This window comes from Lissotriton vulgaris, chromosome 12 (assembly GCF_964263255.1).
Source record: "Lissotriton vulgaris chromosome 12, aLisVul1.2, whole genome shotgun sequence".
NCBI classification, from domain to species: Eukaryota; Metazoa; Chordata; class Amphibia; order Caudata; family Salamandridae; genus Lissotriton; species Lissotriton vulgaris.
In genome coordinates this window covers 114,166,425-114,189,579 of record NC_141700.1, presented here as the reverse complement: position 1 = coordinate 114,189,579, position 23,155 = coordinate 114,166,425, and the positions used below count along the sequence as shown (strand labels likewise).

Below are 23,155 nucleotides of genomic sequence, written 5' to 3'. Positions count from 1 at the left end.
GTGTGCATGTCAGATTGGACAGCCGGCCAATCTCATATGCACACTGGCAGGGGTGCAGTAATAATGCAGTTGCACGAATCAGCCGCACACTGTAACAGCGCGAGCCTGTGACAAATTATAATAAAATATAATTTATTAACATTAATGTGTGTACCTGCTGGGCTCACAGCAGGTGAGGTGACGCTCCTACGCCATAACAGAGGAGCCACTGCGGATTGTTATTATTATTAAATAAGCAGAAGCATAAGTGACATTGCCAAGATCGAACAGACAAGGAAAAGATGGTCTTATGGGAGGCACCATAAATGTTGTGAAGTCTCTGGTATACACTAACTGGCCTGGATTATTTCATGAAACCTTAGGTTTGGTTGCAAATTACACGTATTATATGTATATATATTCATATATGTACAAGACACCGCCCCAGATCCTGGGACATCCTTTGCCAGCCTCTGGTCTCAACTGATGTAACTATCAGACCAACATTCCAAGTGAGAGAGCAACATTCTCCGCAGCATCGTACCCAGGGTGGAGGGGAGACACACAGTAAAAAAAGAAAGGCAGACACATCATGTTAGAACTTGCTTTTAATAAGATATTGCAACAAACACTGGTGTAATAGTCTTATGTCATGCTATCTCAGGGCTGGAAACGTGCTTGCACGTAGCATATATAGGTTGTACATTTCCAGTAAGAGCAAGCATTTGCACAGCCTAGGTCTAACTTTAACGTGCACATACGGCCATGTACAAACAATGCTTGCACGCAACTGCGTATTAATACCAGACATATTGATTTTGCCAATGCTTGTTCACCATCCCCTTACATGGTCGTAGTCGAGAACGACTTGAAGAATCATTTGGAAGAAAAGACCACAACAGCCCCTTCGAGCATTTTAGGGCGCTTTTAAATCCACAGTGTGTGAGTTATGTTAGTAATGAAAGAATTGCGGCACTCAAAAGCGAGGACGTCATCCATAATAACACAGCCTACTCATTCATCATGAATTGTACTTTATTTCTACAAAGGAAGATGGAAAGTACATGAAAATGGAAGCACGGATACTTAAAGAGTTGTTGGGAGCACTCCTGGCGGATTTCTACTTAACGGAAATTACATCACACTTTGAGTTGCAATGGGTGTACAGGAACATTTCCTAATCATAAAACAAAACTGAACACTTCATGTCATAATCTAACTGGCCAGAAGAGGGTGGTGTTGAGTCACCCAAGAACACGCCAAATAAACTCGGTATAAGGCTGGGAAGGAAAGGCACTGGAGAAACTTGGAGTTGGCTGAAGAGAGCGCCGAGTGGGCACAGGGAGTACGGCCAGGGGTTGTATGAGGTGAGGAGACTCGACAGGGCGCAGGAAGGGCACGGCCATCTGGGAAGGAGGCGGTAGAAAAGCCACAGAGAGGGCATTACCCCCTTAAGACGTGGATGACAATAGAAACAGTACATTAAAACAACAGAGGCGAGGGAAGACTTCAGGGCTAAGCAGAGCAGCTGATGCAGTCACTGAGGATGGGCGAGCAGGGTGTCCGAGGCTCTTCTTCCTCTCGCTCGAGGGGCACGCCTCCGTATGGGCATCGCCTGGGCCAATGCCTTCCTGAAGGTGCTCCCCTCACCACTCGAGCCCAGCTTCGTCCTCCAAGGGCCTCTGATCCGCTCACATTTCCGGGAAGCTGGCCAGGTTGGCGATCCCACAGGCGTTCCCTTTGTTTCTGGCCATCAGGACGTAGCCCTTGTTGCCCCAGGATTCTCCCCAGCTGGAAAAAAGAGAGGGGACATATCAAGTACTGGAGTTTGAGTGGGCATTTCTCTGGTGCAGGTCACATGGTACTGCCTGGCACATCCCATCTCGATAACACGTACATCTGCCTTCATTACAGACTACAACCACTCAGCAAGCCTCAGCCTGCCCACGACTGGCACGAAGAACGAAACCCGGCTGTATGTGGCCCTTAGGGTGGGCACAGAGAAGCCCCCTCTCTCTTTGGGCACGGCAGCTTTGACATCCTGTCTTTTTTTTGGTCTTGGTTTTGACAGCACATCTATTACTAACAATATCACGTGTGTGTGTGCGTGTGTGCGTATGTGTGTGTGTGCGTGCGTGCGTGTGTGTGTGTGTGTGTATATTGTGTTCGTCCCTTTCACCCACTTGCTTCAGACTTAGTACAATCGCGCCTAGGGTATGCACAGTGATGCTCATCTCATAATGACTGCTATTGGCTGTTTGGGTGTATCCCTGCAACTCCACTTGAGTGCCTGCACTGAAATGCCTGGGGGAGTGGGGGACTACTTCATGACTCGCTCTAATGTGTTAACGCTGCATGGGTTATTAAACGCAGGGGCGTAGCTTGGTCAGCAAGCTTGGGAGGGGTTGGGGTGAGGGAAGTCGTGAACTTCAGAAACCAGATTTCCCTACAATCACATATTTTGTTGACATACATTATCTGAGAAGCAGGACATGAGGTGGGCTTAGAGGGCAGTGGAAAGGGAGAGCAGTGCAGATTGTTAGCGGTACTTAAAATATTTGGTAAAATAACCAACATTTTTTCAGAACTTCAAATCTGAAGAAAGCGTGTGTGTTTGTGTGTTTTAGTCTGTGTGCGCATGTAAAAATCCTAGGTGAAATCGGACACCTCACCATACACGACTCAAAGCGCCTGTTCCCAACCAACTAATTACTACAGAATACATTTAGTAGGGGGGTGTACTGCCCCAAACACCCCCCTGAAGCGAAGTCCCTAATTAAACCAAGATCTATTGGCTTTTCCAATGTGTGTTACGTGTAAGAGGCACAGCCACTAGGAGTCTGTGTATTGCTGTGATGTGATAAAAACGGGGCAGAGGCGCCAACACATATTGGATTCTTCCTCAGCATTGTAAGCCTTGTGTTCAGGAGTGCTGTGTGCATGGTAGTGGATGCACACCGCTGCGTCGTTTACTGCTAAAATCACAGGGCGCAGAATGGATTCTCTGTTTACTAAATAATAACCAATCAAGAACAAAAAACATGATTCAAACTTTTAAATAATAATCAAAGAAAATTAAAGAGAATAAAGGACAAAGATCATGAATCAAATAACACATCAAAATCAAATCAATCAAAGTCTGTATTTAGCGATAAATCCACAAATTCTTTTACATTTTATGGTGTCGAGATGACATTAGAAGGCTGTCAAAGTTCATGAACATACAATTTGTTCCAACGGCGCAAGTGATTTGGTGGAAAAAAGTGCTAAATGTGAACAAGATATATACAGTGCTGTATGAATTGTTAGAACTGGTCATTCAAAGGCCATCCTTCCCTAGGTACATAAAGCTCTGAGCCGCTTGGGATTTTAAATTTCCATTTCACGTACGGCGGAGAGAGTAAGGTCAGGATTATCACAAGAACGTCGACATTTCGACCCAATAAGGGTGCGTGATTGAGTAAAAGGCACGGAGGGTCTTCCTCAGGACAAGGCGATACAAGGGACAGAACTATGTTGCCCCATTGATGCGATTTATTACCATCAAGAACCTTTCTTTGAGTTCAACCTATAGTGGGCCAACCCCCGAAGACCTTTCTTTCATGAATTTCGGTAGGTCCACAGTTATTTCACCATATTGCTCCTTTCCCCAGATCAAACACACCATTCAAAATCCCTCCCATTTCTAATTATGCAGGCTGTCCCTTGTATCCCCTTGTCCTGAGGATGCTTACAGTGGACTAGGAGAGGACCAGGACATGGGTTTACTGATAGTTCTCACAATGTTATCTGCCAATAAACTCTTATTTCCTTAAATGTCATTGTGTGTGTAATAAGCATAGTCCCCAAGGCATACCTGTTCTTGACAATCCAGTGCTTTGTACCCTTCTGCTTTCCGTAGCCAACCACGAGCACCGCATGGTTAATGCCTTCGGGGTTGCAGCTGCTATCGTAATACACACCTGGATGGGCAGAGATGCAACATGTAAGGAGACCTAGCACACATTGTGGGTTTCTGACATAAGGCAACGTTTCTTGTATTAGCTCTGAATGTTCCATCAATCTATCCTAAAAAAGTAGCAGGTCAAGTTTCATTACAATACTGAGGGCCTCATTTACAAGGCCGCTTGTGCGCCGCCGGAACATGCTCCGGTGGCTCAGCAGCCTGCTCCATATTTACCAGGCTGCACTCAGACACTTTAGCTCAATGCTGCTTCGTAAATATTGTTCCCTTTAACAAAGTTTTCTGAGTTAAAGGGGGGTGCAATGGGTGTTGCTGAGGGAGTTCCCAGCAACATCCATGGCTTTTTGACTCTGCCCCTGATTTATGAGAAATTGTAATTCTGAGGCAATGCCAAAAACTCACGCCTCCCCAGGGGAGGCATAAGAATGGTACAACGAGGAGCAATATCTTAAGTTCTCCATCTTTTTCCTTTTCTATGTGTGCTGCAGAATTCAGCACACATAGAAAGAAGAAAAAGCCCTGTGATTGTTTTTGTGCAGGTAGGTTTGCTTCCTACACAAAAATATTCATCCCTGCAACACTGGCACCTTTGCACCATGGTGCAAAGGTGTCTGAGTTGGCGCACACCAGCCCGTTGTGTGCCAGCGCAGGGGAAAAGGACAGCAATGTGCCATATCTGATAGATTTGGCGCATTCCTGCTCTTTTTGTTTTTGGTAGGGCAGTGCCGTAGGAAGGCCTGCAGTGCTGCCCTACGGCAAAACCTCGTAAATGAGGCCTGAATCTTAAAGCTCCTAATAAGAATGCGGCACCGTGGTCCAACAGGAAGGGGTGCAAGCCCATTACACCCCTGCCTGCCTCCTTCGCTCAGCTTAGGCTCAGCAGCTGATTCTGCCCACAATCTGCTAGTCTTAAATTACCATTATTATCTGGATCTCTTTTCTTACCAGCCTCCACTGCTAGTGCAATCTCATTATAATAGATTTTATCAACCTGAAGCTTCCTCTCCTCTTGAATTTCCTCCTAGGGCAAGACTGGATCCAGAAAAGTTTAAATCACTCTCTCACGCCTACAGCTGGCATGACTCCAAATTAGTGCATTTTTTCTTATGCTCTTCGACAGGGATCCCAAGTGGCTCGCTTTTTCTTTTTTCTACAAATGTTTTTTTTTTGGCAGTGTGTTCCATGTGTCTAGGAGTGGCCACAAACTGGATTATCTGCCAACGAAAAGCAGCCATTCTCCGGTATCCCGCCCAGTCACAAAGTGCTGGGAAGTTTATATGCTGGAGGAGACCTAGGTGGTTAGGAGGTTGGACCTCGTTGGGACCATAAGCAGCTAAAATACGGTGTATTTTCAAGCTCTTGTATAATCTGAGATTTCTGAAAAGTTGAGTCTTTTACATGTAATGATCTGCCAATTAAAAATCTCTTCCCCTTAGGAATGAATAGGAGATTGAGTTTGGTGGATCTTAGACTTCAGGAAGATCTGCAGGGTTAGTAAACTTTAAAAGGTATCGTAGACTATGGATATGTCATTATTTGTAAACGAGAAGTCTTGAACGGTGCTCTTTCTTTAACCCACAACCACTGCAAGGCTTTCATTGCAGGCGGGGTGTAATGTGAGCATGGCAATGTACACTAAAAGGAGATGAGCTATATGGTTTTGTGCTCTCTGAAATTAAAGCATGTGTTGGTTGGTCTGCCTTTAATAGTAGGAATTACAGTAGTCCGGATGGGACATTACAACTGCAAGGATCAGGACCCTTTTGTGAGATGCCTGAAGTAAGGGAGGATCCTGCATAGTAGATGTAGAGGGTGGAAAGCAACCTTTCGTAAATGTATTAATGCTAGCCATAATGGAGACGTGAGCAGTCACACTGGTCAACTAAGTTGCAAGTCTGAGCAGGCACGTGAGATTGGCTTAGAGGATGGGTAAGCCAGAAAGGGGAAAAATCGGATTAACCCCTTCGATGCTGGTGACAAAGCCAGCTCGTCATGGGCGTTACCTGCGCTGCGCGCATGACGAGCTGGCTTTGTCACGTAACCCGCGATTTTTGAAATTTCAGCGCACAGCGGGTAAACCCGCTAGCGCGCATGCGGTTAACTGAACACATCACTATCATTTCTGTTCAATCACCATCCAGTATTGTATGTGTTGAAGGCAGGCTTATACTCAATTGAAATTAAAACAGCCTTCATCAAGATTGAGATAAACTTCAGAGCCAACGCCATGTGTGCGGTAATTGATGTTTGCACTGCTGCAGTGAGCGGTGTCCTATAGCTAGAGTTATTAAAAAGAACTGGTGTGAGGCCAGAACTTGCAGCATTCTCCATTCGATAATAGTGGAATGTTCCAGCTATCTTGCAATGGTCAATGCTATCAACGGCTGCTGCGATGCTGGGCCCATCAGGAGGATTTAGGGTAGTGCAAGGTATGTTGTGTAATGCATAGAACACATAACAGCACAAAGTCTCATATTTGCTTTATCCATATATGAAATGATGCCATGTGCAGGGTTTAATCTAGGGCACAGTCAAGCAGGACACGCCTATCAAGGTTCCCTCACTTAGAGGCTGGCACAATGCCCCAAGTATAGTTCTGCCCCAACACAATATAGTACAGTGCCCTATGTATGTTTCTAGCCAGTGTCCAGGCAAGCTTGATAACCAGTGCATGCTTCTACTTAGGGCCCATCATGAAGCCTCATCCAGAGGCCTGCCAAGCAAGTGGTCTTCAGACCCCATAATTTAAATTTGGCGACAGTGTCTCAGAACAATGCCGCACACTGCAATTCACCTAAAGCACTGCTGCATGTGTTACCTTTGCTGTAGAAGTGAAAAGAAGCAAGGCTTGCGTCGATGCTGACAGCCACAGGGCCCACGTTAGCAACAGCTTTTTTTAAGGCCTTCTCACTGCCTTTGGGTATCTCCTTGAATCCAGCACAGCCGGCAGCTTTACCACTTGGGTTATAAAGGCAATTTTCATCCTTAAAAGAAAAGAGAGAGAGAGAAAAGAGTAGTGGCCGGTAAAAGAATGGCAGTCTTTGTTATATAAGATCATCCCATTCCTCGATATCTCAAGATCTTCAGATTCCTGACCTCCGTTGACTAATTTAGCCGAAGCACTACAGCATTAATAAGCCACATTGCCCCAAGACTGTCCAAACTCAGGAAATCTTGGGGTGCTACCAGCTTGGGACACCCCAAGGCTGTCCAGACTTTGACATTTGAAGATCGTCACAACGCTGAAGACTGATACAGTCCATCAACATCCAGTGACATCTCGCTTCCTGACCGTTCCTAGACTGTTCTATCCCTGGGCATTACAAGACGGTCATTGCCCTGGATATCCAGAGACAATCACAATCTTGGATACCTTGAAGCCCTTTACAGTGAGACAATGAGACAATGCCAGTAATGGACATTTCATTAGAATGATCGCATCCATGGGATTCATGAGACACTTAATGAGACCATTCCAGATTTCAACATCCTTACAAGGTCTAATTAGTATGACTTCCTCAGTCGATATATGCCAGAAAATATTGAATAACCAGACAGTCACACATCTGTCCAACCAGGTATAATCAAAGCCTTAGGTATACTGAGGTATTGATCTTGGAAAACATAAATTGTGCGCTAGTCATCTCAACACGGTCCCAGTCCTGGAAATGCTTAGACAATAATATTACGTCATAAGACATTCCCAGCTGTCCAGTGTTTAGATAATGCCTTTGTTGGAGCTGGTCATAGGAGCTGGATATCTTTAACTGCTCTAGCCTTAAGCCCCAGAGAGGATCCTGGCCCCCAGACATCCTACGGCCATCCTAGCAGTGACATGTTATGAGGACACCAGTCGCGAACATCTCCAGATGACCGCAGTCCTTGACATCCTGAAGTTTTCTAAGTCTCAGACGACCCAAGATAATAAGAACTTTGGTTTTTATGAGACACTCCCAGCTTTGTATATATCAATATCAGACACAATCTGGCCATACCATAATAGCAATGGGTCTAGAAGTGGGATGATCCTATTGCTGGATCTACACCATGGTATTGATCCTGGGAATTCCACAGTATCCCTACGTATGAACACTGACAAAATTCCTGGCTTGGGATTTCCAAGACAGTGTATCCCTGGAAACTGATATGATCTCAGTACTGAACATCCTGACATAACAGCCTTGAACATCATCTTGTAACACCCAAACACCTTCCAGTGCCGTGACACCTAAGATCATTATCTGAAAGGACACAGAGATAATCCCAGCCATGGACAGCATAGAATTTCCAGCGTAGATCTTGACGCTGAAATGATCCCAAGCCTAAACATAGCACTGTCAAAGCCTTGCAACCTGAGTGATTCAAGCACTTTCTACAGATCCAAAACTGGCCCTGAATATCCAAAGACAATCTCATCCCTACATATCCTGAGATGATCCCTTCCCCAGACATCAAAATACTGTCTGTCTGAGCATCCCCAATCTAGCTCAGCCCCAGAAATGAAGGGTGAGCTGGACATCTCCTGAAGCTTTTATTTATATATCTGTGAGTATTCTGAGATTCTCCTCTCCATAGTTAGTAAGACAGATCCAAGCTCACCGGAACCGTACAAGAATGTAACATTCTGAGACACACTGCGTGCTCTGGGAGGATGCTTACTCTGCACCCTGGCATGAATCTAGAACTAGATAGCCAAAGACTGTCCCAAATCTGTCCCAAATCTGTCCCAAATCTTAGTTTCCTGAAATAATCCCTGAAATGATCCAAGCTTAAAAAATTGTTACAGTCCAGTACATCCCAACATGATCCCAAACCAGAACATAAAAAGATGATCCGTATCATGGATGTTGAGGCAATTCTAAAACCATCTAAAACCATCCTAGACATGTGTTACCTGAGGCAATTCCAGCCCTACACATTAAGACAATCCTGGAAACCATTGTGAAGATCTGAGGTAGATGGTCTCACAATGATCTGAGCCTTGGACATACTTAGTAGTTCACTGACCTAGACATCACAAGATGGTTTGATGCAGGGATATCCTGAGATGGGTGCAGCCCTGTATATCAAGAGGCGAACCCTGCCCCAAACAGTGCAAGAGATCTAAAATTCTCATATCCTGAGACAATCCCAGACCTAGACATCTGTGAAAATTAGAGGCGCAGACACTGAAACGGATCCAAGCTTGGAGCCCTTAGGCAGTTTCAACCCTGGTTATCCTAAAATGATCCATGCACTGTTCACTTTGATAGTAATAATCCCGAACGACTAGACACTACACCACCTCTGGACATTGAGCTATCCCCACCAGATGCTCTAAGACTGTTCCGAACCTAAACACTGAAATGATCCCTGCTCTGGACAATACAGTTTGAGATGATCTGAATTCTGTCTACTCATTCTGCTTCGGTATTTCCATAGATTCTCCACTACTGAATCTTCTCCCGCAGCCTCCACTCACCAGTCCCACCTCCCCGTCTTCTAGCCTGAGGAACAAAAACTACCAAAAAAATGAAGACACAGTCTGTCTGTCCTAGGTCCCTCACCATACTGCTGAAGGTTTGAGTCCTTAGTTGAGACCCTATTTGTACTTCCAAACTCTTGTCTTTTATTAACCGTCCACATTATAAGAATCCATCCCAGTCCAGTGTAGTCACACGGAGTTTCACGGCTGATGCTAGCCCTTGACACCCGACAGTTCAGATATGATCAGAAGTCCCATTGGAGGTCAAGACTCTTACCTGGCCGATGTATGGGTATGAAACCTCTGAATCGATCCCCTGGTTGTCCCGCACGTATCCAAAAGCATTAGTCATGTAGCCTCCATCACAGCCATAGTTGTCCTTATCACAGTCCACCAGATTCTGGGGGCTGAGGGACACCAACTTCCCAGTTTTCTTCATGAGTTGTCCTTCCAGAGCACCGACAGAGCTGAACGCCCAACAGGAGCCGCAGTGACCCTGGAATATATTAATGATTAAGTGTCACCTAAAATTGTCGGGTCTCGCTCAAATATCCTCCTGAAGCTTGTTCTAGGACTCTGGTCTATCACCTCACTCATGAAATGTACCAGAAACTCTTTCGAAACCTCAACAGCTAAGATATTGGTTCCTGCCATTAGGGTTTCATTCTTTTATTGAGTACCTCGGGCAGCTAGTCGGTGTTATTTACTGCTCATCGCCCCGGGGCATCGATTCTGTTTGCCTATTCTTTAGATGCCAAACATTTCCTTCAGGATCTTGACTCCTCAATGACTAGAGTAACCTGCCATCAAAACCATTTGTATTTTTCATTGTATTCCTGAGAGCCATTGTCATCAAAAGTCTAATGTGTCATCAATAATGTATATGTTTGAATTTCCAAGACAGTTATTGTCTATTGACGGGTCTTCCTGCATGTTGATTCCTTACTCTGACCTCATTTGGGGCCAGATGTAGGTAATCACAGTTTACCGACTCTTAAATACCGAATCATACCGAATTGGTATTTCAGAATCGGAAAACGGGATGTAGGTAAAAAAAAAAATCGGTAAAAATTACAGATTCGGTAACATTCGGAATCTCCATTCGGTATTTACCGAATCGGAAAATACCGAATCAGTAAAACCATTCAACCCTATGGGCCTCCAGGCACATAGGAATGAATGGGATTTACCGATTCGGCATTTACCAATTCGGTATTTACCGATTCGGTATTTTCCGATTCGGTAGAATACGACTCATATTTACCGAATCGGTATATTTTTGACTCCTACATCTCATTTTCCAAATACCAGTCGGTAACGGCCGAAATTACTGAATTTCCGTCGTTACCGACCGGTATTTGGCTACCTACATCTGGCCCTTAATGTGGTAGAGCTGATTCTGCTGTGGTACTTTGATCATCTCCTAGAAACTACTTATCAGAGTTTACTTTAAAAGGTGATAAAGGTTGGAACTTGAACACAATATGATACAGCAAACTAGTTGTGCATCAGTGCATGCACCCAGCAATTAAAGGCCCATGTACAATTTAGCACGCATAAAGCGTGGACGGGTAATATACAGCTATAATTATTAGGTCGGTAATTAAATAAGGGTAAAAGTACCCCTGCTGAAAAAAAGGAGAACAGCATGATGGGCCTACCGACTCCACCCTTTGCTTCACTAAGAGACATTAACCCCGAACAGCCACTGAAAACAAGAAAAAGATAATTAAAATATTATGTTTATGTTTTTTTCTACTGCTTTTTGGCCTGGCATTCTGGCTTACAGTCCCTTTTCAGTGAAGCACAGAGTACAGCTTGAACACTGTGGCAACGACAGCAACTTCTTTGAAGAGAGCGACAGAGCTCTGGTGCAAGACAGGGGGGCCATTTTCTCCCTGTGCTCTCGATGTGCTGAACTTACCACTGGTTTCCTAAATTCTGCAAAAGTAAAGTGACTTCGAGGGAGGGATGGTGGCTATAATAAAATACAGAGGAGTGGTTTGAGGTCTAAACTTACTGGTAGAGCACACAGTTGGGTAACAGGGTGGGAGTTGGCCGGCAGCTATAAAATTATTCTTGAACGGGCCTATAATCGTTGTTAATAAACCACAGAGATTGAAAGCATTCTGATTATTTGTCCTGCTTCCACCGTTCCACTCTGGGATGAACAGACAATAATGGGCACTCTTCAAGAAAAGCTATATCTTTTAAAAAGTGAGGTCTGTCTTGAAAACAGCAAAGGATAGAATACTTTCTGTATATCACAGTGGCAATCTCCACAATGTAGTTCATCTGTACTGTCCATTGAAAAATAATTTCTTGATTTGCCTTTTAGTTGGCGCCCCCTCCTGCACACACACACTTTTAACAGATCTGCACCATATGTGGCACTCAGTGTGGTCATCTGAGGTCTGCCATGCCAAATGTATCGAGTTCTGTGCTGCTGGGTAATACAAGTTAAGGAAGGCTTTCAAAAAAGATATGTTTTTCCATTTTGTATCCAGTAGGAAATTTTGCTCATGCTTAGAGCCAAAAACATTAAACGAATTTACACCAACCTTAACATTAAAGTAGACCTTTACTCTGAAAGCATGCTTTTGTTCGTTTGGTGGAAATCAACTCAGTAGTTTTTCAGAAATTAGCAATTTGAAAAAGGTGAGGATGTGCTTGAAGGGAGTAACACCTTTGTATACATTATCAGTTGAAATGCCATTTTGTTTTGTTTATAACTTTGGCAACCTTTGGCAAATGTGACACTTAGAATGTTAAAATTACTCTTGGTACTTTAAAATCCCCGCAGATCCATCAATGGATGATCTGGCTAAAAATGGGGAGTCAAAAAGTGTTAATTATTCTAATACATTTGGCAGTGTGTGATACATGGGCACACAATTTGGCTGAGGTAAGGAAGGAATAGTATTGTATTTGTATGTCAGGTTTTGTTCCAATCTATCAAAGGGTTGGCAAAGTTAAACGGGGGTGTTAATAAAAATGCCATTTGCTTATAACTTTGAAACTGTTTAATGAGTATGCATCAAATGGGGCAAGCAGTTATGAAGTTACACCTAGTGAAGGTATTTCTCGTTTCGTGCAGTTTCAGTGGTCTGGGGATGGGCGAACGTGGTTCAAGGGGTCAATTATTTTTTGATTTACTAGTAGCTTTGGCAAGTTTAATGGAACAAATTTGGCTGGGACTTAGCTTGTTTACTCTGCTTTCGGTTTTCTCAATTTCAAGCAGGTCCATCAAAGTGGGTTACATTTCAAAAGGGCTCGCAAAAGTGTTGTTTAAGAAACACATTTAGCACCGTTTATATCACACCAGCAGTCTCCACTGTTTAATTATGGTTCAGTCAACATTACATTGAAAAGGCATTTTTGATTTGTTTATAACTTTTGACCCGTGGATGTGTCTGCACCAATTTTGGAAATCTTTTTCCTTAGTCAGCTGAGGTCTGGCATTAATATTTTCGTGCAGACCTGTGCAGGGGTGAAACAAATGTTTTGCATTTGTATCTCTTCCAGAAAATTTGCATGAGCCAACAGCCCAAACTGTTGAATGGATTGACACCATACTGAACATGAAAGTAGAATTTCCCTCAGAAATCATGATTTTGTTGCGTTCAGTAGCTTTGTGAGATATAAGCATTTAAAATTGTTGTTGTATGGACTTTAAAGGGTTAACCCATTTGCATATACGTACCATTTAAAATCACGAAAAATGATTTGTGACTCCTGTTACACATTTAGAATTTTTTGAGAAATGCGATTGGCTTGATTGAGAAGGACTAAAAAAAATTTTCCAGGTATATTGAAAATCAATAATCTGTTCAGATTCACAAATTTTCCACAACTATGCAAGGCCATCCTCAGAGGTGGCACACACACAGGAGTGCTGACGGGGCCCAAGAGGCATGAAAAACTCAAGTTCCCCACCAGGAAAAAACATGGAAACTGGCAAACGATTTGTGAATCAAAGAGCATTCGCCATCCTGCACTTTGCCTTTTTAGACCACCATGTTCTGAATAATTTGCAAATCAATTCTGGATTTGCAAATTTTGTGAATCGCTACCTTCATACACTGGAAAAAAATCAACAGGCAAAGTGAGGCACTGTAATAAGTGGCTTATCTATGCCAGAGTTGTCAGTGACAGAGGCAGGGAAAATGCATTGTTCCTATCAGCAGGTTAGGTGTAAGGCCTCCCGACCTTGGCCGAACCCCTAGATAAGGTAGTCTGCACTATCCTCCACATAAGATATACACAGAAGTGAAGAGATGCACATGCAGGCATGCCTTATCTTGTCCCAACACACCTGGTCGTGGACCGGCGTCACATAGCCCTTCTTCCTGTAGTCGATGAAATCGGGAACGCGACCTGCCCGGTCAGGGATCCAGGTGTTGTTACTCTGTCGTTCCGCTGGCACCCGCAAGCCTGTCATTTTCGCCACAATTTCTTCACTGGTCTGGACAAAAAAAATAAACATTCAGAAAGCCATGAACATCTGTATAAACGGCAGTCCTGGAAACTATGGCTGTCAGTGCAAGTGTCCTGTGGTGGGGACATAAATGCATAAAGCCCAGACTTTGGGTTGGTACAGTCTGCCTGAAGATCAGACTTAGGGCATAGATTAATCTCGGATTTTTTTTAAAGTGTTCCCGGGTTGGGGGCTATTCCCATCTGTATAATCATCTAAGGGAGCTGAGTCAATCTTTGTAATGATCCAGCATGGTCACACTCAGCATCTGCATGCAGGCCAATCTTGGGTCCACCACATTTGAAAAATGGCCTTACCTTAGGGCCACAGGGAACTTCATAAAGACCCACCCTGTGGCTAGGGACATCAGTAGAATGACCCACCTTGGGGGCTACAGTCATCAAAGGTGAAGACTGGGACATCAAACAGCTCAGTACTGCCCCAGCCAGGTCGTGGTTGGTAACTGAATAAGAGATGACCCAGGTGGTCACTAGCTTAACTATGATGGTGGGACGTATCTGTATAAAGGCTGAACCCGATGTCATTAGCAACAATATAATGACCCAATCTGGAGTATAGGGAACATCTCTATAGTGACTGAGCCTGATAGTCAGTGGCATCAGTATAGCAGTCCAGTCTGGGATAGGAAGGAACATCTGTATAACGAAGAGCCAGATAGTCATTGGCATTAATATAATAGCTGAGTCTGTGGGCAAGAGGCGCATCTGTATAAAGGCTGAGTCCAATGGCCATTGGCATCAGCATAATGACCCACTCCATGGGTTTTGAAAACCTCTATAATGGCTTAGTCCAGAGGTCCCACGCATCTGCGCAAAGGCAAAGCCTGGGATTACTAGCATTTGTACAAGGAGTAGGCTTCTCAGCTTGTACATAAAGGAGTGAGCATGCAAGAGATGGACACCTACCATATCTCCTAGGTTATTCATGGCCAATTCGTAGGTATGCACGCCCAGGTTGTACTCCAAATTATGGGCATTGATGTACTTCAGGTTCTTCTCCCAGGTGAGTCGTCGCAGGAGCTCATCCACCTAAACGAGGGGACACAATAGTTCGAATGAAGGGTAGGAACAAGCAGGGAGACTAGAAAGAACAAAGGAGAGGTAAATGCCATTGGATTACAACAAGGGGCGTTTAAAATGTAGACAAAAGGCCGATGTGGAAGAAGCAGAGGGAATAAGAACAAGAATGGGGAGATAATGCGAGAAAATATGGATGCCTAAGAACGAGAGGAAAGATGGAAGGGGAAGGCTGAAAGGCTTGGAGAGGTGACTACTTGGGAGAAAGTAGCAACATAAATGTAAGAAACGATTAAGAGAAATGGAGACCCAAGATAGAAGAAAAAATGAGAAGAAAAGGGGAAGATGTATGTATGAGAGGTAAAAACGAGTGAAAGAGGTGAGGAAATAATGAGAAGCTAGATGATTAGAGCAGAGATGGGGGGAAGGAGTCAGGGCGATCTCACTGGCAACTTGCCATGATCCAGAAAGACCCACAGTTCTGGATATGACCAACGATTACAGTAAAGAATCGACATAGCTAGAAGGAAGAGCTAACCATAGGATTAGTTCATGATCAAAAGATCCCGAGAGGACACGTCTCTCCTGAGAAAGGAGCTCCTTAGCCTGAGAACTTCAGTGACACATTCGAAGCAAGTCACAGATTTCGCCCAACAAATCCTACCTGTCTGAGACTGGCTTTAAATGTGAGTGGACATGTTATTGTGATGAAAACAAAAGAATAGGAAGCACCCAATCTAATGGTCCACCTCACCAATGGAATATGGGACATAGTAGAGCTCAAAAAAGATATTTTACAACGGATGCTGAAGCTGGTCTGCCACACCATTTTCAACCTCTGTGCAACATCTGGCACCTTTCCTCATTCCTACTCGGGCACTCCTTCCCTGCTAGCAGCCATTTTATTGACTAAGCGTTGGTCACCGCAGCGGCGCATCCACTCAAATACATCCACACCTGCCTACATATTAAATGGAATCAAAATCACATAATGGGGAAATTTGACTTGATTTATAAGAATCACTTGGAGCTGTGAAATCAGCATCGGTAAAGTCGTCAGCAGAATGAAAGAAAGTGCAACAACCTTCAGCGCAAGCATTTGTGATGATCATAATCTTCACCAGATCTATAACAGGATCCACCCAGCCACTATCCAATTTATTCCATCACTGAATTATCTATCAGTCGACTCCTACCGTACTGACCACAATCCAGCACGACTGACGTCTACATCATAGGAAACAAAATCAAATACAATCTCAGCAGACCATTTTTAATCTGGTCAGTGAAGACCCCAGTGCTGCAAGGGATCCAAAAGCACTTGTGGACCATACATATTTTCAAATGTGCTATACAAATGCATAAAATAACAAAGAGTCGCACAACTTGACCACAGTCGCTTTCACCCCAGCCCAACCCAACCGATTTGAATACATTTTTCACTTTCTAAGGTACAAATACCCAATAAAACCTTGAATAACTTGAGGAGGAAGATGCAGAGGAACGAGCAGAGGCATTCAAACAGTGAACTAAAGAGGGAAGTAGAAGAAAGAACAAGGTGTGGAGACAAGAGGCACAACCAGGGTTAAGAAGGTGTAGGAAGATACAGTAAACGGAAGGCAGAGAGGTAAAAATAGGATGTTGTTCTACATTCTAAATGTTACAGATTAACGTGTCAATCAAAGGAGTCACATTTTAATCTCCTTGGAGCTTCTGGGGTCTCCTTAGCGGAAATACTGGGCCAACCTCTGCATTGTGTACCCAACCTCTCCGATGTGCTATCAATCAATATACAGAGCTGACTTCTGAAAGTAACTGTGCTCAGAAAAGATATTCTATACTCCTCTCATACCAGAGACCTGGACACAACTGGCAGCTGTCCCCAGCAGGACTTGAAGTAACTCTTAAAGGGGCCAGCCAGTGTACAGTAAAACAACAGTTCTCTTTACCCAGTCTTGCATTTCTAACAATCACCAAGAATAGAATGCAGCTGTGTTTGATTATGTCTGCATGCGTTTTGCTAAGTCTAGAGGCATCATTCACTAGAGGGCCCTTTTAAAGAAGAGGTGCCAAACTCTCAGCCCAGTTCTTCATTCAGTGTTAGGCCCTTAGGTTGCAGCAACAGCAGGTAGGTCCTGTCAGGGCTCCATCCTCCCTCCATCTGTATCTCCTGGCTTCCTTTGCAGACCACACGCCAGCATCCTATCACATCAGTCACTCTCAGCAATCCAGACACTGGGCAGACATACAGGGAATGAGAGCACACAGGATACTACACACCGCCCTTTCTCACAAGCAATAAAACAAAGAACAGCCGTTCTCTTGTATATAAAGTACAGGGACAGTCATTCACAGTCACTCAATCTCCAGTATCTATAGCTTACCTATTCACCCAAAAAGAACATGTTAAACTCTCCAATAGCTAGGCAGGCACACAAAGACAACAAGTAGCAGCCACAGAAGCTGTGCAGTGGTTTAAGATGCGAGGCTCCCACACCTCAGTTCAACCAAAGAAACGAGCCAACTAGTTTGTGACTAGAATTTCACAATGGGCTCTTTACAAGAAAGTCTCGGATATGAGGCCCTATCACCACATATCTACACACTCACAATGACACCGTACAACATTTATGTATGTAGGACATGTCGTCAACAGGCGCCCAGTTACGTGACAGCCATGACACGGAACCCACTGGCTACCTTCGACAAATGGTTTCCCCCTCATCTCAATGTCTACACTTTCAATTCACAAATCAAAAATAGAGAGTTTAGCCATACATCACCTCAGTTCAAAACTCCTTTGACCAGACTCCAACACAAAACCTGTCACCAAAACAACACTTGTGCTCAAACGTGCAGTCCAACACTCCAACTCCCCTACACATAGTCACACTAGCTGACCAAACCAACGTGAACAGGTGCTAGGCTAAAGAAAGCCCTTATTCTGCATGTAGCACTGCACTGCCTGGAAATTACATCAGAAAACGTTAAACATCTTCCGAACACAATGAATGACAACCTCCACAGGATGTGTACTGAAAAATGATAGACACTACACAAGAATCAAACACTTGAGCAGTCCAGCAATACAACCTTCGACAGCATACCACATCAGCAGGTAAAGAGGTACTCACCTACCACACATCAGAGCCACTTCAAACACTTCAGACAGAACTCTGACCACTTTCACTATGCACACACTGAATAAAGCACATGAAAACGAACACGAACATACTCTGCATCCAGTACAACACATCTGTCAAATCTTTCTATTTTTGCAGAATGACGACTAAACTCAGAGCACACTCCGGCAAAAATGTGGGCTAACAACACCAGGTCAATATACCTCCCCACCTTTTGACTCCACGAGTTACTTCCCCCTTGCAACCTCTCACAACATGGTACCTCCCTTCTCCCACATTACACACCTGGGTGTTCCCCCAGAGTAGTCACCAGCGCTGCCTTCAAGTCTCAAAACCATACACCCGCACCACCTGGCATCCAAAACAAACGGGATATTCACTTTTTGACCATTCTGCATTGATTTGTCTTTGTCTGGAACGCCCTCTGTCTTAAAACCTCTTAATATTTGAGATCTTGTTTTACCTCTTCTGTCTGTGCTTTCTGAACACCTCTCATAGATATTATTCTCCAGGCGTCCGTAGTACCATGTTGGCTGTATACTACTACCTTTTGGCTTACAGTAGATATCTTTCTTGGGCCTTGTAGGTCCTCATGTCGGATATTTCCTGTTCTGCCTGTTCTTCCTACATCCATCTCATTGACTTCACTCTTTCTTCCTGCCTCGTAGTTCTATGTGGAATATTCTGCATGGTGCTGCATTTTGAGCACATCGTGTTCTTTCTTTATTTCTTTGCACGGCGGGGGTCTGTCTGTGACATGTTTCATTCAGTATCCGTATTTCCGCCTTCTCTCTTGGACCCCACCTTCACCTCAAATACTCTGTCCTCTCTGTTATTTTCTAGGACCAGTTGGCTTCTTGCTTTCTTTGGACCTCTCTGGTTTGGGCTATTCTGATCTTAAACCCAACTTCCGGTGGATCCATTCTAATGTACCCTTCTTTGACGTCCGTGATCCTATAGGGGCTATTCTCTGGGCCACACCCACTTCACATGAGCCCATCATACTTTTCGGTTTTTTTTTTAACCTCTACGGCCTTGCTCAGGCTCTCCGCCCCACTTTCCATGATCTCCTTGTGGTTGGTCCTCGCGTTCCCTATAAGGGATACTTTGTTTTTGATCCTTGCTGCTCTTGTCCCTATGTCGATATCTTTTCTGCACTTTACTAGTCCTTACATGGAATATTCTACTGTTTAATGGGACTTCCTGTGATTTCTTCAGGGTTCTAGTTCATTGGACCTCACCTTTAGGTAGGAGGGTTATACTTTACTCTCTGACTCCACTGTCAGTGGGCCCGTCACTGGCTCTCTCACTGGTCCGTACACAAGTCCTAACCACGGCTCACGGGGCCATGAAGGCCCTCCTTCTTTTTATTAGTACATTTGTTACACTCTAGCCACACGTTCCATGGGCTCAACATGGTTCTTTCTATCCTCACTGCTCCTCATGAGGGTTATTCCAATCTAACTAACTGCACTCTCATTGACTCCTAATTCTTCTCTTTCTCTGGACCATAAACTACGGGGTGCTCTCTCCTCTGACCTCCATTCCTATAGGATCATCACGGTCCCCTTCTGTGGACTTCACCGCTCCACCCGTGAGCCATTCATGACCCACCCCATTTTCCCTGGGCTGACAATGAATCTCCATCTTTGGACCTGTACATGAAACGCTTTGTTCCTAACTTCGCTCCCCGCGAGTCCATTATCAATGTCTATCTTTGACCGTCCCAGCCCATATTCAGAGTGTATAACACTTCCTACCATAACTTTCCACTGGCTCATCAACAAATCTTTCACTAGTCCCTATGTGAAGAAGTGTGGCTCAATGGTTAGAGCAGGAGACCCTGATGCAGAGGTCTAGCCCGGGACCAGGGTTCAATTCCCCGCCTCGGTGGGTCTTGGGCTCAAAAATTCCACGGACCTGATAATTCTCGCCCTGGTGCCTATTCCAATCATGGAGTCCCACTCAGCAACTCTGGGCAATAGCTTGCTTAATCTCTACAACGGCCCCCACAATGCTAAGGATGCCTGGCCTCCACCTTGGGGGTGCCCAGGAGTGGACGCCTCACAGGGAAAGCCAGGCCACAGCGGTATTCGTACAAGCGCCTTGAGACCCTTGCGGGTGAGTAGTGCTCTATACAAGTATCAAATTTACAATTTACATTTTATGTGGATTACATTGCTTTCTAGCCGTACTGCTCATTGGCCCATCGTGCGTGTCTCTTTCTGGACTTCAAAACAATAGAGGAAGTGTAGAGGTAATGATAGAATCACCCTTCTAACAGATTTATCTAAACAAAAGGATTCTATCAATGTGTGATGGTGACTAATTTTTATTTATTTTTATAAAATATAGGTGTGGTACTAGGCTCTCTCTTAGGTATGGTAAGACGAGGGCACTATGTGCTTTTAAAATACCCCTCACACACTAAGAATCCGTTAGTGTCATGCTTCATCATGGGGGTCTTCCCGTCCCTCTACGGGGCGGGGCGTGCTACAACCTACGAACTACGCGGGAGCACTAATTATTGTGACAGAAGGCTATGTGTTGGTGCAGTGTAGGTGATATCAGTGGGGTGTAGGGACCTAAATATGTGAGTGCAAGTTTAAAAAAGGGATTTAAAAATTCCCTGGCTAGTAGAAAAAATATTTTTTATTCACTTCTCTGGCTGGGAACATTAAAAAGGGGGGTTTTGTGGTAGAGCAATTAGCTGGCTACCTGGTCGATCTTTCTGGACTTCACCAGTCCATAAGTTGACCATCTTGCTTCCTCACCTCACTCTATAGGTCCATCATAAAGGTCTCTCTTTGACTTTCACCGGGCCATATGTGGGTTATATTGCTTTCTAACAGCACTTCTCCTAGGGGTTTTGTGACAGTCTGGATTGGGGCCTCACCCCGTGCATCAGGGAGTTCTGTGCTCCCTATACTCAGCCCCCACAGGCCAGTTCTGGTGGATATCCCTAGAGCTCACTTGGTCCACGTTTGGGGCCCGCGGGTCGGACGCTTACCTGGCTATTGTACTGCTTCCGGTAAATCTTCTTCCAGTGTTCCCATTGGGAGTCCAGGCTCTCGTCCTGATACAGGGAGCCAATGGCCGCAGGGAGCAGCAGGAGTAGGAGAGCAGCCCAGGACATTCTAGTGGATGGAAACAGAGCATCACATCTCGCATTAGAAAAATCACAGCACAGTTCACGAGGCATCGCGGTATGAACCCACCTGTCACAAGCACAAGAGTCCCAGGTTTGCACCTTAAACTAAACCTGCCTATGTTGCATTCGTCTTCTACTGTATCTCCATACCATAGCTCTGAGGGCTTTGAGGCGCTAAGGATAGTAGGCACACATGGTAATAGTCGCGTCTGCGGAGAACCAGGGGTATATACCCCATACTGTACTTGCCAGGGCAACAGAGACCATATAGTACCTGTGGCGTCTATTGAGATTTTATAGGATAAACACTTAAGTATACTTGTAGGGATGACAGAGGCTTCTTGCCAGAAACCCCATAGAGTACCTGTCAGAGTTGAAGGTATCTCAGGTTACCCGCCCCAAACTGTACCTGTTCGGCCTGCAGACATCTCAGTTTAACGACCCCTTACTGCTCCACATTGGGGACCTGAGATTTCAGGCTGTAGTCGAATAATAAAGGTTACGACTGAAGATATTCAATCTATTAAACCCCAAAATGCACGTGTCAGGGCTGCAGAGATCTTAGGGTATGCACTCTGTACCGTGCCTGTCAAGATTGTCGAGGTCTCTATAGTGACCTGTCAAGGTTGCCGAGATCCCATGCCAAACCCCATTAAATACCTGGCACGGCTGCTGAAATTCAGGGTAAAAACACCATATCATAGCTATCAGATCACAGGGCATGAACAATGTACAGTAAATATCAGATCTGCACCGACCTAGGCATATAAACCCCTTTCACGACTTCCTCTTATACCTGCAATGCTGCAAATATCTCGGGGTACTTACAGCATACCCTCAGTTGCGTTTGCAGAGCTCTTGGGGTATTAACCCTAACGTGTACCTGCCAATATTTCACCCTGTGCCAGTCATAACTACAGGGATCTCAGGGTATGTGGCAGATTTCACCCTGTGCCAGTCATAACTGCAGGGATCTCTGGGTATGTGGCAGATTTCAACCTGTGCCAGTCATAACTGCAGGGATCTCAGGGTATGTGGCAGATTCACCCTGTGCCAGTCATAACTGCAGGGATCTCAGGGTAGGTGGTGAGATTTCACCCTGTGCCAGTCATAACTGCAGGGATCTCAGGGTAGGTGGTGAGATTTCACCCTGTGCCAGTCATAACTGCAGGGATCTCAGGGTAGGTGGTGAGATTTCACCCTGTTGTGCCAGTCATAACTGCAGGGATCTCAGGGTAGGTGGTGAGATTTCAACCTGTGGCAGTCATAACTGCAGGGATCTCAGGGTAGGTGGTGAGATTTCAACCTGTGGCAGTCATAACTGCAGGGATCTCTGGGTAGGTGGTGAGATTTCAACCTGTGGCAGTCATAACTGCAGGGATCTCTGGGTAGGTGGTGAGATTTCAACCTGTGGCAGTCATAACTGCAGGGATCTCTGGGTAGGTGGTGAGATTTCATCCTGTGCCAGTCATAACTGCAGGGATCTCAGGGTATGTGGCAGATTTCACCCTGTGCCAGTCATAACTGCAGGGATCTCAGGGTAGGTGGTGAGATTTCACCCTGTGCCAGTCATAACTGCAGGGATCTCAGGGTAGGTGGTGAGATTTCACCCTGTTGTGCCAGTCATAACTGCAGGGATCTCAGGGTAGGTGGTGAGATTTCAACCTGTGGCAGTCATAACTGCAGGGATCTCAGGGTAGGTGGTGAGATTTCAACCTGTGGCAGTCATAACTGCAGGGATCTCTGGGTAGGTGGTGAGATTTCAACCTGTGGCAGTCATAACTGCAGGGATCTCTGGGTAGGTGGTGAGATTTCAACCTGTGGCAGTCATAACTGCAGGGATCTCTGGGTAGGTGGTGAGATTTCACCCTGTGCCAGTCATAACTGCAGGGATCTCAGGGTAGGTGGTGAGATTTCAACCTGTGGCAGTCATAACTGCA

At 44.9% G+C, this 23,155-nt stretch overlaps 1 protein-coding gene across 1 annotated transcript; it reads right to left on the bottom strand.

The window, feature by feature from the left end:
* Positions 1-570: 570 nt before the first annotated feature.
* On the bottom strand, positions 571-22,942 carry LOC147673571 (cathepsin K-like). The gene is made up of 7 exons (XM_086947455.1): positions 21,075-22,942; positions 14,811-14,933; positions 13,723-13,872; positions 9,685-9,903; positions 6,762-6,927; positions 3,836-3,941; positions 571-1,770 (listed from the first exon to the last, which is right to left on the bottom strand). The coding sequence occupies exons 1-7, from the start codon at positions 21,264-21,266 to the stop codon at positions 1,671-1,673; spliced, it is 1,056 nt and encodes a 351-aa protein (XP_086803581.1). The 5' UTR covers positions 21,267-22,942; the 3' UTR covers positions 571-1,670.
* Between the last annotated feature and the right edge of the window lie 213 nt (positions 22,943-23,155).